At 42.0% G+C, this 12853-nt stretch overlaps 1 protein-coding gene across 2 annotated transcripts in view; it reads left to right on the top strand.

Moving 5' to 3' along the window:
* Positions 1-12853, top strand: part of LOC142666080 (inactive phospholipase C-like protein 2) — a 76099-nt gene that overhangs the window by 26277 nt on the left and 36969 nt on the right. The window contains exons 1-2 of one of the 2 annotated variants that reach the window (XM_075845974.1): positions 2343-2425; positions 9466-11946. In XM_075845974.1, the coding sequence (XP_075702089.1) occupies positions 2357-2425; positions 9466-11946 (2550 nt within the window). In that variant the 5' untranslated portion in view covers positions 2343-2356. Of the gene's footprint in view, positions 1-2342; positions 2426-9465; positions 11947-12853 lie in introns of those variants that run through there. The other variant, XM_075845973.1, reaches the window with a different exon arrangement.

Below are 12853 nucleotides of genomic sequence, written 5' to 3'. Positions count from 1 at the left end.
GATGTCATACAGTGGAAACAGTCACCGGCATTAGCTTAATATATATGTCAGGAGCTTTTCCTGGTGTATATGCTAAACTCAGTCAAAAACGTGATGTGAACAGGGCCTAAAACTTGCCCCACACATTTAGATTAGACACAGCTGTCTATTTTATGTGTATGAAGGCATCCTGACTGTCCGCCAGTGTCTGCCATGGGGGAAGGAAGCATTGGCATGTTGGATTGTAGCATACTGATCTTTCGTTCCCCCCGGGCGATGAGCTGCTGCCAGAGGTGTCTAGCAACTGCTTATCTCCATACTGAAATAAACTTGCACACTAGCCAATCTAAGCATGCTTGTTTATGGGGGTAGCTTTTTCTTTGTATGGCCAGCTGTGTTCTAGAGTCCACATTATGGCTGTAACAACCAGACCATTTGGTTCTTCTGAACCAAACTTAGATCATCCTAGGGTTCTGAGATAATCGAAGTTGGATTTAGTAGAACCACCCATTGTCTGGGTGAAATATATATATATTTTTTTTTGTTTAGTTTCTCAATTGGTTGAAGAATGTTTTTACTGATAGACGTGGTGAAGGTGGTACCACCTGTCTTTGGGTCAAGGACACTCGACACATCATTATCCTTATGTGATTCCAAGATTAGATTTCCGGCTGCAGAATATAATGAGCCTCATGTATCAATTCCTGCTAGAAAAAACATTGCGTTCTCATTGAGCACTATGAGGGCTGTAGACCATTTTTGAAGAAACGGGGGGGGGGCTGTTCTTTTAAATTGCTGCATGGTTTCAAAATGCTGCACCCATAGTTTGTCTGTACGCGGTGTTCCTCAAAATGTCACCAGGACATTTATAAACCATGCTGAAGTACATAAGAATCACAATATGTCAATCTGTGTGCTAAAAAGGTTGGACCCATTGCATGCGGTTTTAAAAATGAGATGCTGCCGCATATTTTTTTGCTTTTCATTAGAAGCAGACTCTAAAATAGGAGAGGTTAAAGAGGTTATTGGACGAAAGCACCCATGCTTTTCTAATTCCAAATAACAACGTCACGTTTGTCTATGGATTGTGCTTTGTATTTCAACTCCACTCCATTGAAGTGAATAGGGCTGAGCTCCAATAGCACACAAACCTGGTGTGGTTCTGTTGTTGGGAAAACATCAGCCATGTTTTTGTAATCCTGGACATCGCCTTTAATACCGTAAAAGCGTCTGCAAGGTCTTGGCCAGTTTCTCAGTCTCCAACAGTCACAGTAGCACCCCCAAATTCTAGCTTGAGGTCCCATGCACACTCATGTTATCCGTACAGACATAATACGGCATCCGTAGAAGTGTATGAAGCCATTCTGTACCTTCATTCTTCCGATTTCATATGGAGGCATGGTCCATTGGATGCTGTATTACAGAGGTATTCTTCCCTAGAAGATTTGCTCTATAGTACAGTGTCACATAGAGTGATCACAACCCTTGTAGTATGAAGCCCAAGGGGCTCAGTGTGACGCATACAGGCAACTGAGCCACTTGCGTGAGGCTTTATTAGGAAGAAAAATGAACATATAAAATAGGGGTGTATGTAATATATATAATAAATCATCTCATACTTAACAATAGGGTATTCAGCCAGACACAAGCAGTACAGACCTCCCCCTTCCTGTGGCCTGAATTGCAGGATGCTGATATTCCTACTCATACATGCAGATGTCTTCTTGCTGACCTATAGGGATTCTATGAGCAGCAGATGTGACCCTTCCATTTTTCCGGTTTCCATTTTTACACTATGGTGCCCAGCAAATCTTTAGGGCCATTGCTCCTGGGATTCATTCAGCCGTGCTGTGTGTTCGTCTGATTTCAGCCCTGTGTTGTTTGTATCCTGTAGTTTTAGTAATCCTACATCCCTGACCAGGAAAGGTGACCTACTGTCAGACATTGCCTGATCACACAGAGTACATCTGACTGAATGCTGAAGATGTGATGTGCATCTAACACTATGTGCAATAGTTGCCTGTAGGTTTCACACATCCACTCTGGAAAGCCTGCAGTCTGTTTTTCAAGTCTGGGGTTGGATTTATCCGGGAGAACCAAGGTCCACGAAGTCGCTCATACATGTAGATGTTTCATGAGTAGAGTTTTTGGAAGGTACTAATATGCCATAGATTTAGCTGGTGGTTATTGACGCATAGGTGGCACTAGAGAGACCGTTTTTTTCCTTCTGGCCGAGAACTATTTTGCATGATTAGGGTTAGAATACATTTAAAGAGACCCGCCATCTGCTTCAGGTTTATTCTCTATACATGTGAATGGTCCTGCTTCCACGTTATGTTTTTTGATGTGTAATATACATTTACATGTTTTTTTTTTCATGTCCTGGGTGGGGAACATTACGCTACCTCTACTTTCATCAACGGAAGTTCACCAGATATATAAAGAGGTAAACATACATTCTGTTACTGAGATTATTATCTCTACTTAGAATAGTTGTGAGCCAAAAGCGCGTTCGGCCAACAGCTATTCCTCCAGACCCGCTTGCATGCTGGTCCCATTTAAATCTGCGTGTCTGGCTGACTTGCATCTGTGTTTGGGCACCCTTGTGTCACTTTAAATTGATCACTTACGTTTTTGTCTCAGAACTGCTAAGAATAAGGCCCCATGCACACGAACGTGTTTTTGCGGCTACAATTCCCCCGAAAATCCACGGGAGAATTGCGGCCCCATTCATTTCTATGGGGCCATGCACACGACCGTAGTTTTTATGGTCCATGCATGGCCCGGGAGCCCGCACCACAGAAAGAACGGACATGCCTTATTACGGCTGTCTTCTGCGGACCGGGCTCATTGAAAATAATGGTCGCGGTCATGTGCATGGCGATTGTGGGCGGCTCGCGGCTGACAGTCCGCTGCCGGCCGACCCGAAAATCACGGCCGTGCACATGGCTACGGTCGTGTGCATGAGGCCTAACCCTTTTATGTCCCGTTCTTTCTGTACTTTAAACCAATGGTGTACCTAACATAGAGGCCGAAGATGTGTTCTAGGGGGGGGGCCTGTGTTTCCAGCTTTCTGTGACTGTCATACAGCTAGCATTGACTTATAAGTCCGTATGCAGTGAGCTTCCTCTAGTGGTAACTGCAAGCGTCCAGAATTATTTAATTTATCAATTCAGAAAAAAGAGCTCCCCTGTACAGATCCAAAGCATATCTGAGCTCATCCTTTACTTGGGAGCTTTAACTAGCTTAGGCTGGGTTCACACCTGCATTGGTGTTTCTGTTGTGCTCCGTCTGAGCAGAACAATGAAAATATCAGAAGCACCGATTCCGTTGTACGACGGACGTCATGAGCACCCGACGGAAAACCGACGGAAGCAATTAAAGTCAATAGATTCCATCAGGTTGACTGTGGATTTACCGGAAACAATTGCACAGCAGGATCTGTGATGGAGGACCCTGACGGCGCCTCCAATGCAAATTTGAACAGGCCCCTTTTTTTTTTATTTTATTTTTTATATAGTTTGAGTTAAATATATGTGCTATAAAATTGTATGCATAGATTTACCTATATTGGCTATGCAAATGAATCCAAAATGTGCCTGGTTCCTAGACTGTTTTTAGCTGTAAGTAAATTGTATATGAGATCTCTGCCAAATAGGTGTATCGGGAAAATGACTTCATATTTAGGGTGGTGTATCTGACCCTAAGGGCCAGTTCACACTGAGTTGTTTGACACGGAAACCGCGTCGGAAAACGTGCCAAAAAAAGTCCGAAAATACCTCCCAAGTCTTGCGGGAAAAAGAAGCGACGCCCTATCTTTGGGCGTTTACGTCTCTGACCTCCCATTGACATCAATGGGAGGCAGAGAAAGCGTATTTTGCTGCGTTTTTTGCCCATGGTGCTGAATGGATGCGAGTGGAAAACGGCGTCCAGGCAGGTCAAAATGTGCCTCAAAACTCCAGATGGAATTTTGAAGCAGAATTTTCTTGATATTGCCAATTACATTTTTTTTTTATATGTCAAGTAGGCCTTATGTAACTCTACTTTTTTAGGACCCTATACTGATCTATGTTCAGTAGAACGGTAAGTTGTCCTGGTGTAACATCCGTAAAACTGACTCTTAAATGCTTTCTTATTACAGCTGCCTGAAACTGGCCTTAGAGCTCATCCAGAGGCCGTACAGGGCAAATACATCCAGTATTAGATTTAACATGCCACAATTATGGATCCAACAGAGAGCACCTCTACTGTATCTCCGTTTGCCTCCAATGTCATAAAGAGGCCCCATGCACTTCCATGGCTGCCTTATTATGGCTCTGTACAAACCGTAACTGGAATACAACAGTGTACAGGAGTACCACGGCTATAATCTTTTTCTGACGAGTACTTGGTGCATGTAAACGGTCTGTTGTTCTGACTGAAGTCTGTAATATGCTGTATACCACCCAATTTCTAGATTTGGACACCAGATATGTTCTTCCTGAGACTTTGTAATGGGAACACCCATCCAGTTTCCAAAACAAAGTTGCAGTGGCCATGAAAGTAAAAGGGATGAATTTGTAGCTTATTTCTAGATATGGATCAAGGAAGAACTGTTGTGACGGAGAACCCTTGCATACTGCACGAACGGCATACAAATAATTATTCTCTTTATATAATGATCGTTTATATAACGTTTTTCAATGAACATTAAAAGAATCTTGAATGCTCTTATAATAAATCCCATATCTTAAAATTCCATCGCTCTGTAAACCCTCGATTATGGTCTTGTGCTGCATCCACCTTATCTTAACAAATCATTATTAAATCCTGCCCGGTACCATGAGGTATTTTGGATTGCCGTGTTTTGCCCTGGTTATGGAACCCCTTGCTGTGCCATCAGTGGGTTAATGGGTATAAAATCTAGAAGCAGACTGCCTATTTGTTGCAGTGCTGGATCATTAGCTAGCAGTCTCTGCTTATCTCGCTGTAAACGGGCTCATTAGTTCTGCTTAATCTGTGGGATTTAATGAGGCCCACGGGGGTGCTAGAGATGCACGTCATGGCTACAGCGGGATTAAGTGGCAAAGGGATAGTTTTTGGGTATCTGTTTAGAAGGGGATATCACCTTCAGGCTTATTGCTGTCATACTTTTCCTTGTAAGTACTAAATATTATGCTTTTGAAATTTGACTTCTGAAAGTTAAAGGGTTAAGCATTTTGGCATTGGCAGTGGACGTTACTCTATATACTTTTTTGGGGAGATTGTCTATCCAAATCCTCAGTCTTCTGTCATGGATTCCACAATTCTATTTGGCTTCTTGAGGGAAAAACATCTGCCTCCTTCAGTTAATGTATCATAGCGATGACTCATGGTATCTCCTACTCTGATTTCATACTAGCTTCTATGGAGTGTCCTCTTTAAAGAGAAGCTATAGCCTAAAGTATTAAGACACATCAAAACTGCACTGAAAAGACAGGCAGAGAAGAATTAAAATTTTAAACTGCAAGAACAGCCTGGTAGACAAATATATACATATTTATATGTGGTGTGCATATTTATAGGTTGTCTTGGGAGACAATGATGGCATATCCTAAGGATATGGAACAAAAATCCGATCTACGGATACCAACCGCTGCGATCCCTGTCAATCACTAGAATAATGGCAGCGATGCTAGGAAAGCATCCCGTCAGCCCCACACTCTCCAGAGGATGTTGTCGGCCCATTATAGTCAATGGCCAACCATGCAGCAGCCCACAATGGCCAACAGTTATTTATTATATTTTGTTGTACTGCACAGAGTGAATCATTTTATATTATATCTGTTAGATTAGTTACCTGGAAGCCAACAACAAGCAGGCGCTAACTGCTGATACAAATTAAGTCCTATTAAGATTTATTACCTTTATGACTTTTGTAAATACCCCCGGCAGATAGACTTATAAACCCATGAATACTTGATCCCTTCGTTGTGTATAATAAGCTAAACTGCAAGAAGTATTAGGTTACATTCACACGAGCGTATCAGATTCATGCGCGTGAATCTGCTCTGTGTGTGTTACATTATGCATCCGTGTGCTTTTCGAGTGGCATGCGTTTTTCACGCACTTGCAAAGCACATCATTTATTTATTTTTTTCGCGTGCTGTGCGGGATTTTTACTCACCCAATCACATCAATGGGCGCGTAGGTGCGTGAAAAACAAACCAATATAGGACATGCAGTGAGTTTCACGCAACAGACACACGTTGCGTGAAAACTTCAGCGTGTTTGAATGGCCCCATTGAAATCAATAATGCAGGAGTTTTCACGCAGCGAGTGTCCGTTGAAGTCAATGGGTGCGTGAAAATCACGCACAGCACACGGATGCACATCCGTGTGCTGTGTGTGATTTGCGCATCAATTCCATTGAAAAAAAAAAAAGATGTACGTGCAAAGCGCATGCCACTCGCAAAGCACACGGATGCATAACGCATCACACACGGACCAGATTCACGTGCGTTTTTCACGAGCGTGAATCTGATACGCTGAATGTAGCTTTAGGCTGTTTTCACACCTGCGTCTGTGTGTTCCATTGTTCTGCTCCGCCGGCAGAATCCATTAACTTAATGGGTTCCGTCGGGGTGTCTGTGATTTTACTGGAAACTATAGTGCAGCATGCTGCGCTATGGTTTCCGGTAATCCCTGCCGCATCTGCAATGGAAGCCCCTAACAAAACCTCCACCGCAGATGTGAACAGGGCCTTAAGGTGTTAATGAGCCATAGACCATTAAAAACAGCACAACATTACACACTCAAAATACTAAATGAAAACTGTCAATAAGAATAACAGACCAGTCAACAGCATCTTGTTGACAGTTTCTGGGAAGCAATAGATATATTTTTTTCTCCTTAAAAAAAAACACACCATGAACAAATACTATGGAGGTGCTAGATTTTACATTTGCTGACTATAGACTGTTTCTCAATGCTGGAGCTTCCCTTTGTAAAGATTGCGTGCCAATACATTCATTTTTTAACACTAGTTAACCAGAGTTTCTGGGAATGTGTCACGAATTCAACCTTTTTTTTTTATTTATTTTTTTAAGTAAGTTACTTCTATTATTTTTATGTTTTTTGCTGTATTTTTTTTTTCTTCCACCTGGTGGACAGTATTAAAAATTAAATTATAATTTGACATGTTTTCCTATGTTGGCCACTTCCCAGAATTACAGCAAGGTGAATAAGGCAAAGCAACCTGACTCTCAGCTGCCGTAAATGTGGGAGGGAATCTCACCCCCTCCCTATTTTTGGCTACAAGCCAGGAAAAGGTGTCTTCAAATTGCTAAGCATTGTCCGGCTGCCATTTTGGGAGTGATTGTACAATGCAGCTGGCAGAAGCTATAGAACACCCCAAAAGGCTAAGGGTATGTTCACACGCTTACTAAAAAAAACGTCTGAAAATACGGAGCTGTTTTCAAGGGAAACTTGCGTTTTTCACGGCTGTTTTTGAAGCTTTTTTTCTATAGAGTAAATGAAAAACGGCTCCAAAAACGTCCCAAGTGACATGCACGTCTTCTTTTTCGCGGGTGTGTTTTTATGTGCCGTTTTTTGAAAATGATGTGTAAAAAAACGCTGGTCTTCATAATGGCGCCTGCTATCTCCCTACAAACCAGCTTCTTTGCTGGGTCGCTCTGAACTGCACTTGCGCAGTAAAGAGGCAGATGGCGATGCAATGAACGGGAGACTATCGTATCCTATACACTGTGCTGCCCTATTCCATCTATGTATGTATCGTTAAGAGACACATACACAGATTAAATGAAACATGGCAGCCCCCAGTACAGTAAGAAAGTTAAAAAAAAACATTGTGTGAAAAAATAAATAAAGTCAATATAATATTTTATAGAGAATATTTTATGAAAACACAAATGAATAAAAAAAAAAAATCATGACCCTGTCCCTTTAAGGTCTCCCACACACTTGCGTGTTCGGTCCATGATATACGCTCTGTACCATGAAAGCTGTACTGTAACCATGAAAACAAGGTTACAGTACGGGACATTTGCCCGCTGCGAGGCAGCGACACCTAGCGTCATAGATAACTATGATGCTAGGAGCCCAGCTCCCCGCAGTGTGTACGGTCCAGGAAATGCGGCCGATGTACAGAGGGTATATCACGGACCGAACACGCTTGTGTGTGAGGCTCCTAAGTGTATGTTCACACGCTTAGCAAAAAAGTCTGAAAATACGGAGCTGTTTTCAAGGGAAATCCACTCCTGATTTTCAGAAGTTTCTTTTATTCAAAGTCGCGTTTTTCGCAGCGTTTTTGGATCTGTTTTTCTATAGAGTATGAAAAACGGCGCCAAAAACGGCCGCGAAAAAGAAGTGCATGTCACTTCTTGAAACGTTTTGAAAATGCTTCTGATTTTTCAGCCGCTTTACGGGACGTTTACGGCCTGAAAAAACGTCTGAAAACTCTACGTGTGCACATACCCTAAGGCTGGGTTCACACGACCTATTTTCAGGCCTAAACGAGGCGTATTATGCCTCGATTTATGCCTGAAAATACGGCTACAATACGTCGGCAAACATCTGCCCATTCATTTGAATGGGTTTGCCGACGTACTGTGCAGACGACCTGTAATTTACGCGTCGTCGTTTGATGACGCGTAAAATGACTGCCTCGTCAAAGAAGTGCAGGACACTTCTTTGAAACGTCATTTGAGCCGTTCTTCATTGAATTCAATGAAGAACAGCTCAAATGATCGGCCGGTAAAGACGCCTCGCATAATGCAAGGAGGAGCTTTTACGTCTGAAACGACGCAGCTGTTTTCTCCTGAAAACAGTCTGTCTTTTCAGACGTAAAAGGAAGCTAGCGTGTGCACATACCCTCAGTCATCCTATAACTGCTTATATGGGAAACCACAATTGCAGTTCCTTGATTATGGTTTTCTACACCTGTTTTTGATCCTGTTTTCTCGCACTACAGTTTCAACACAATACAGTTTCTACAATACAACGCAGCATTCCCTACAAATACAGTTCTCAACCACACTGTGTGAATACTCAAAATGTCTCTGTTTACAATGGAGAATATGGCAGCTATGGTAAATGACCACATAAGTAAAACTGCCGTAAAAACACCCAAAGGCTGCTTTAGGAATGACTTTCCTGTTTATTCTTAACAGGGTCTGATCCCATTCTTAGGGCAGTTAGGATCCTTATGACTACTGTCTGAATGAAGCCTAAGGCTGGTTTCCCACAGTGCAGATTTGCTGTAGTTTTTGCATGTTTTTTTTTTAGCCAAAACCAGGAATGGAACCTAAACCGAAGAATATATAAAGTAAGGCTTTATAGGTCTGCTCATCTGGATCCAATTCTGGATTTGGCTAAAATCCGCAGCAAATCTGCACTGTGGGAACCCAGCCTCAGTCTTCTGACTGTGACTTGTATAGAAGTGTGAGCATCTGATGTGTTTTTTTTGGTGTTTTTTTTAATAAACGTTTGTATTTTTTTTCTATCTAGGATGGTTCCCGTCAAAAGCAGAAGAAGACTGTGTCATTCAGCACGATGCCCAACAACCGCAAAATAAATAGCACTGCAGCTTGCATTTCCTTCATGATGGAAGGATGTGAAATGAAGAAAGTGCGTTCCAACTCCAGGATGTACAATCGATTTTTCCTGTTAGATCCAGATATGCGTTTTCTCCGATGGGAGCCTTCCAAAAAAGATTCGGAGAAAGCCAAACTGGAGATCAAATCGATTCGTGAGGTTCGGGTAGGAAAAAAAACTCCAGTTTTACGAAGTAATGGGTTGTCAGACCAGTTTCCAGAGGAATGTGCCTTTTCTATAATTTACGGGGAGAACTATGAATCATTAGATCTTGCTGCCAGCACTGCTGATATTGTCAACACTTGGGTGATGGGACTCAGGTATTTGGTTTCTTATGGAAAGCACACTCCAGACGTCTTAGGAGCCAATCAAACTAGTTTGAGGACTCTGTGGATCTCATCTCTGTTTGAGATAGCAGATATAAAGAAAGGTGGACAGATTCCTTTGACTATGGCCATTCAGCTTATCAAGGGGCTTAACCCAGGTATGAAGACCTCAACTGTAGAGTTAAAGTTTAAGGAACTGCAGAAAGTCAGTGAAAAATTTGGAGGTTACGTAACTTGCGATGTGTTTGTAGAAGCATATTGTGAACTGTGTACTAGGCCAGAGGTCTTCTTTTTACTAGTGCAATTTTCTAGCAATAAAGAGTATTTGGACTTAAAAGATCTTATGATCTTCATGGAGGTGGAACAAGGCATGGAAGAGGTCAGTGAGAATACATCTCTTGAAATAATCAATAAATATGAACCCTCCAAAGAAGGACGTGAAAAGGGTTACCTTACAATTGATGGTTTCACCCGCTATCTCCTTTCTTCAGACTGTAATATCTTTGATCCTCACCATAAAGTGGTTTGTCAAGACATGACTAGGCCATTATCTCACTACTACATAAATTCTGCTCACAGTGCTTGTCAAATGGAAGACCACTACTGGGGCGTTTCGGACATAAGTGGGTATATACATGCCCTTAAAATGGGTTGCCGCAGCATTGAACTTGTTGTCTGGGATGGTCCTGACAATGAGCCTCTTATATACCTTGGACTGTCTGTGGTATCACAGGTGGCTTTCCGTAGTGTCATAAGTGTCATAGACAAGTATGCATTTGAAGCATCAGAATACCCCTTGATTCTTTGCTTGGTAGTTCATTGCTCTATTCGACAACAGCGTGTCATGGCACAGTGCTTGAAGAAGATTCTTGGGGACAAACTATATAATGAGCCACCTAGTATCGATGAAAACTACTTACCCCCTCCAGAACAACTTAAAGGACAAATCTTAATAAAGGGTAAAAAGTTACCATCAGACAACACTGATTCAGAGGGAGATGTAACAGATGAAGATGAAGGAATGGAGATAGCCAGGAGATTGGGACATGATGGGCGAGAACATGTCAATGGAGCTGGCGCCAGAAAGCTGCGCCTTTGTAAAGAGCTTTCAGACCAGGTTAACCTGTGCCAATCTGTAAGGTTTAAAGATTTCGAAACATCTAAAAGGAGCCAAAAATACTGGCAAGTGTGCTCTTTTAATGAAGTTACTGCCAGTCGTTTTGCCAATGAGTATCCTGAAGAATTTGTGAAGTATAACAAAAAATTCCTTTCAAGGGTCTACCCGAGCTCAATGAGAATAGATTCTAGCAATATGAATCCCCAAGACTTCTGGAAATGTGGTTGTCAGATTGTGGCCATGAACTACCAAACCCCAGGACTGATGATGGACCTTAATACTGGATGGTTCCGCCAGAATGGAAACTGTGGCTATGTCCTGCGTCCCTCAATAATGAGGGAAGAAGTATCCTATTTCAGTGCAAATGCAAAGAACTCCTTGCCTGGTGTCTCAGCTCAACTACTCCATCTCAAAATTATTAGTGGTCAGAACCTGCCAAAACCCAAAGGGTCAGGAGCCAAAGGAGATGTGGTAGAGCCATATGTGTATGTAGAAATACATGGAATACCTGCTGACTGCGCAGAACATCGAACAAAGACTGTAACCCAAAATGGAGACAATCCCATGTTTGATGAGAGCTTTGAATTTCACATAAATCTTCCAGAGTTGGCAATCCTGAGGTTTGTGGTTCTCGACGATGACTATATTGGAGATGAATTCATAGCTCAATATACTATACCTTTTGAATGCTTGCAAACTGGATTTAGACACGTCCCATTACAGTCCCTGACAGGAGAGTTTCTCCAGAACACCACCTTATTTGTACACATTGCTATTACCAACCGGCGAGGTGGTGGAAAGGCCCACAAGAGGGGACTCTCTGTGCGCAAGGGAAAAAAGGTTCGCGAATATACTTCAATGAAGACTACCGGTATCAAAGCCATAGATGAAGTATTCAGGACGGCCACTCAGGCTCTACGAGAGGCTACTGATCTTCGTGAAAATGTTCAGGTAACCGGCTTACGTCTTTCTTTTTATTTATATTTCAAAGCTTTTGTCAAATCTTTTATGAGTAGAAATAGGACTTTGAAGGGATAATTCTATTGTGACATACAAAGAATCACCAAACATGTTTTCCCCACTATACGCTCATATTCTCCTTGTGCTACTTTTTCTTTCCTTTTCTCCTGCTCCAATCCTTTAATTAAACATAAGCCGAATAGGTATTAAAATCTTGCTGTGCTCCCTATGGGTCTAATACAGAGTTTCTGAAATAACGTTTTCTAATTACTGAACATTAACATTGGATCATTCTGCAAGTGAAACCCAAGCCCGTCCTAAGGTAACCCATTCTACAGCAGACAGGTTACTCTAAAGGTCACAAGTACATCAGGGAGTTGGCAACTCAAGGTTTTGAATGGGCCAAATTTTCCAGTGGATCAGAGGATGCAACCCAGATAAGTGATTAGCGTATTACCTGGGTTATATATCATGTGTCCTACAATTTGTTCAACCCTCTCTAAATTGAAGCACGAGAACGTTGGGGGGAATTTATTACCTTTTCCACGCCAGAGTCGCAGATGCATCTAAAGTGGTAATTTGCACAAATAGTTCCACTTTTGATGCATGAACGTTGGCGAAAAGTGTGTGGCCAGCCGCGGTCAGACAAATTTACTATAATTTATTTCAGAACCTGGCGTAAATTATAGCAGAAATCTACACCAGTTTATAGCTGACGTACATTTACCTTTCAGGAGCACAAAGAGTCTAACAAGCACCTAATTTAATAAGAGGCATGCGCCTCCTACTAAATTAGGCGCTTCTTTCTTGAACTATCTTTATATTCAGACTGGCGTATGACACTATCTAAGTGAACAATCTCAGTGAAAATGACCTTGTTAAGCGTAGCAGCTGATTG

This window comes from Rhinoderma darwinii, chromosome 13 (assembly GCF_050947455.1).
Source record: "Rhinoderma darwinii isolate aRhiDar2 chromosome 13, aRhiDar2.hap1, whole genome shotgun sequence".
Lineage (NCBI taxonomy): Eukaryota > Metazoa > Chordata > Amphibia > Anura > Rhinodermatidae > Rhinoderma > Rhinoderma darwinii.
This window is presented reverse-complemented; position numbering and strand designations above follow the sequence as displayed.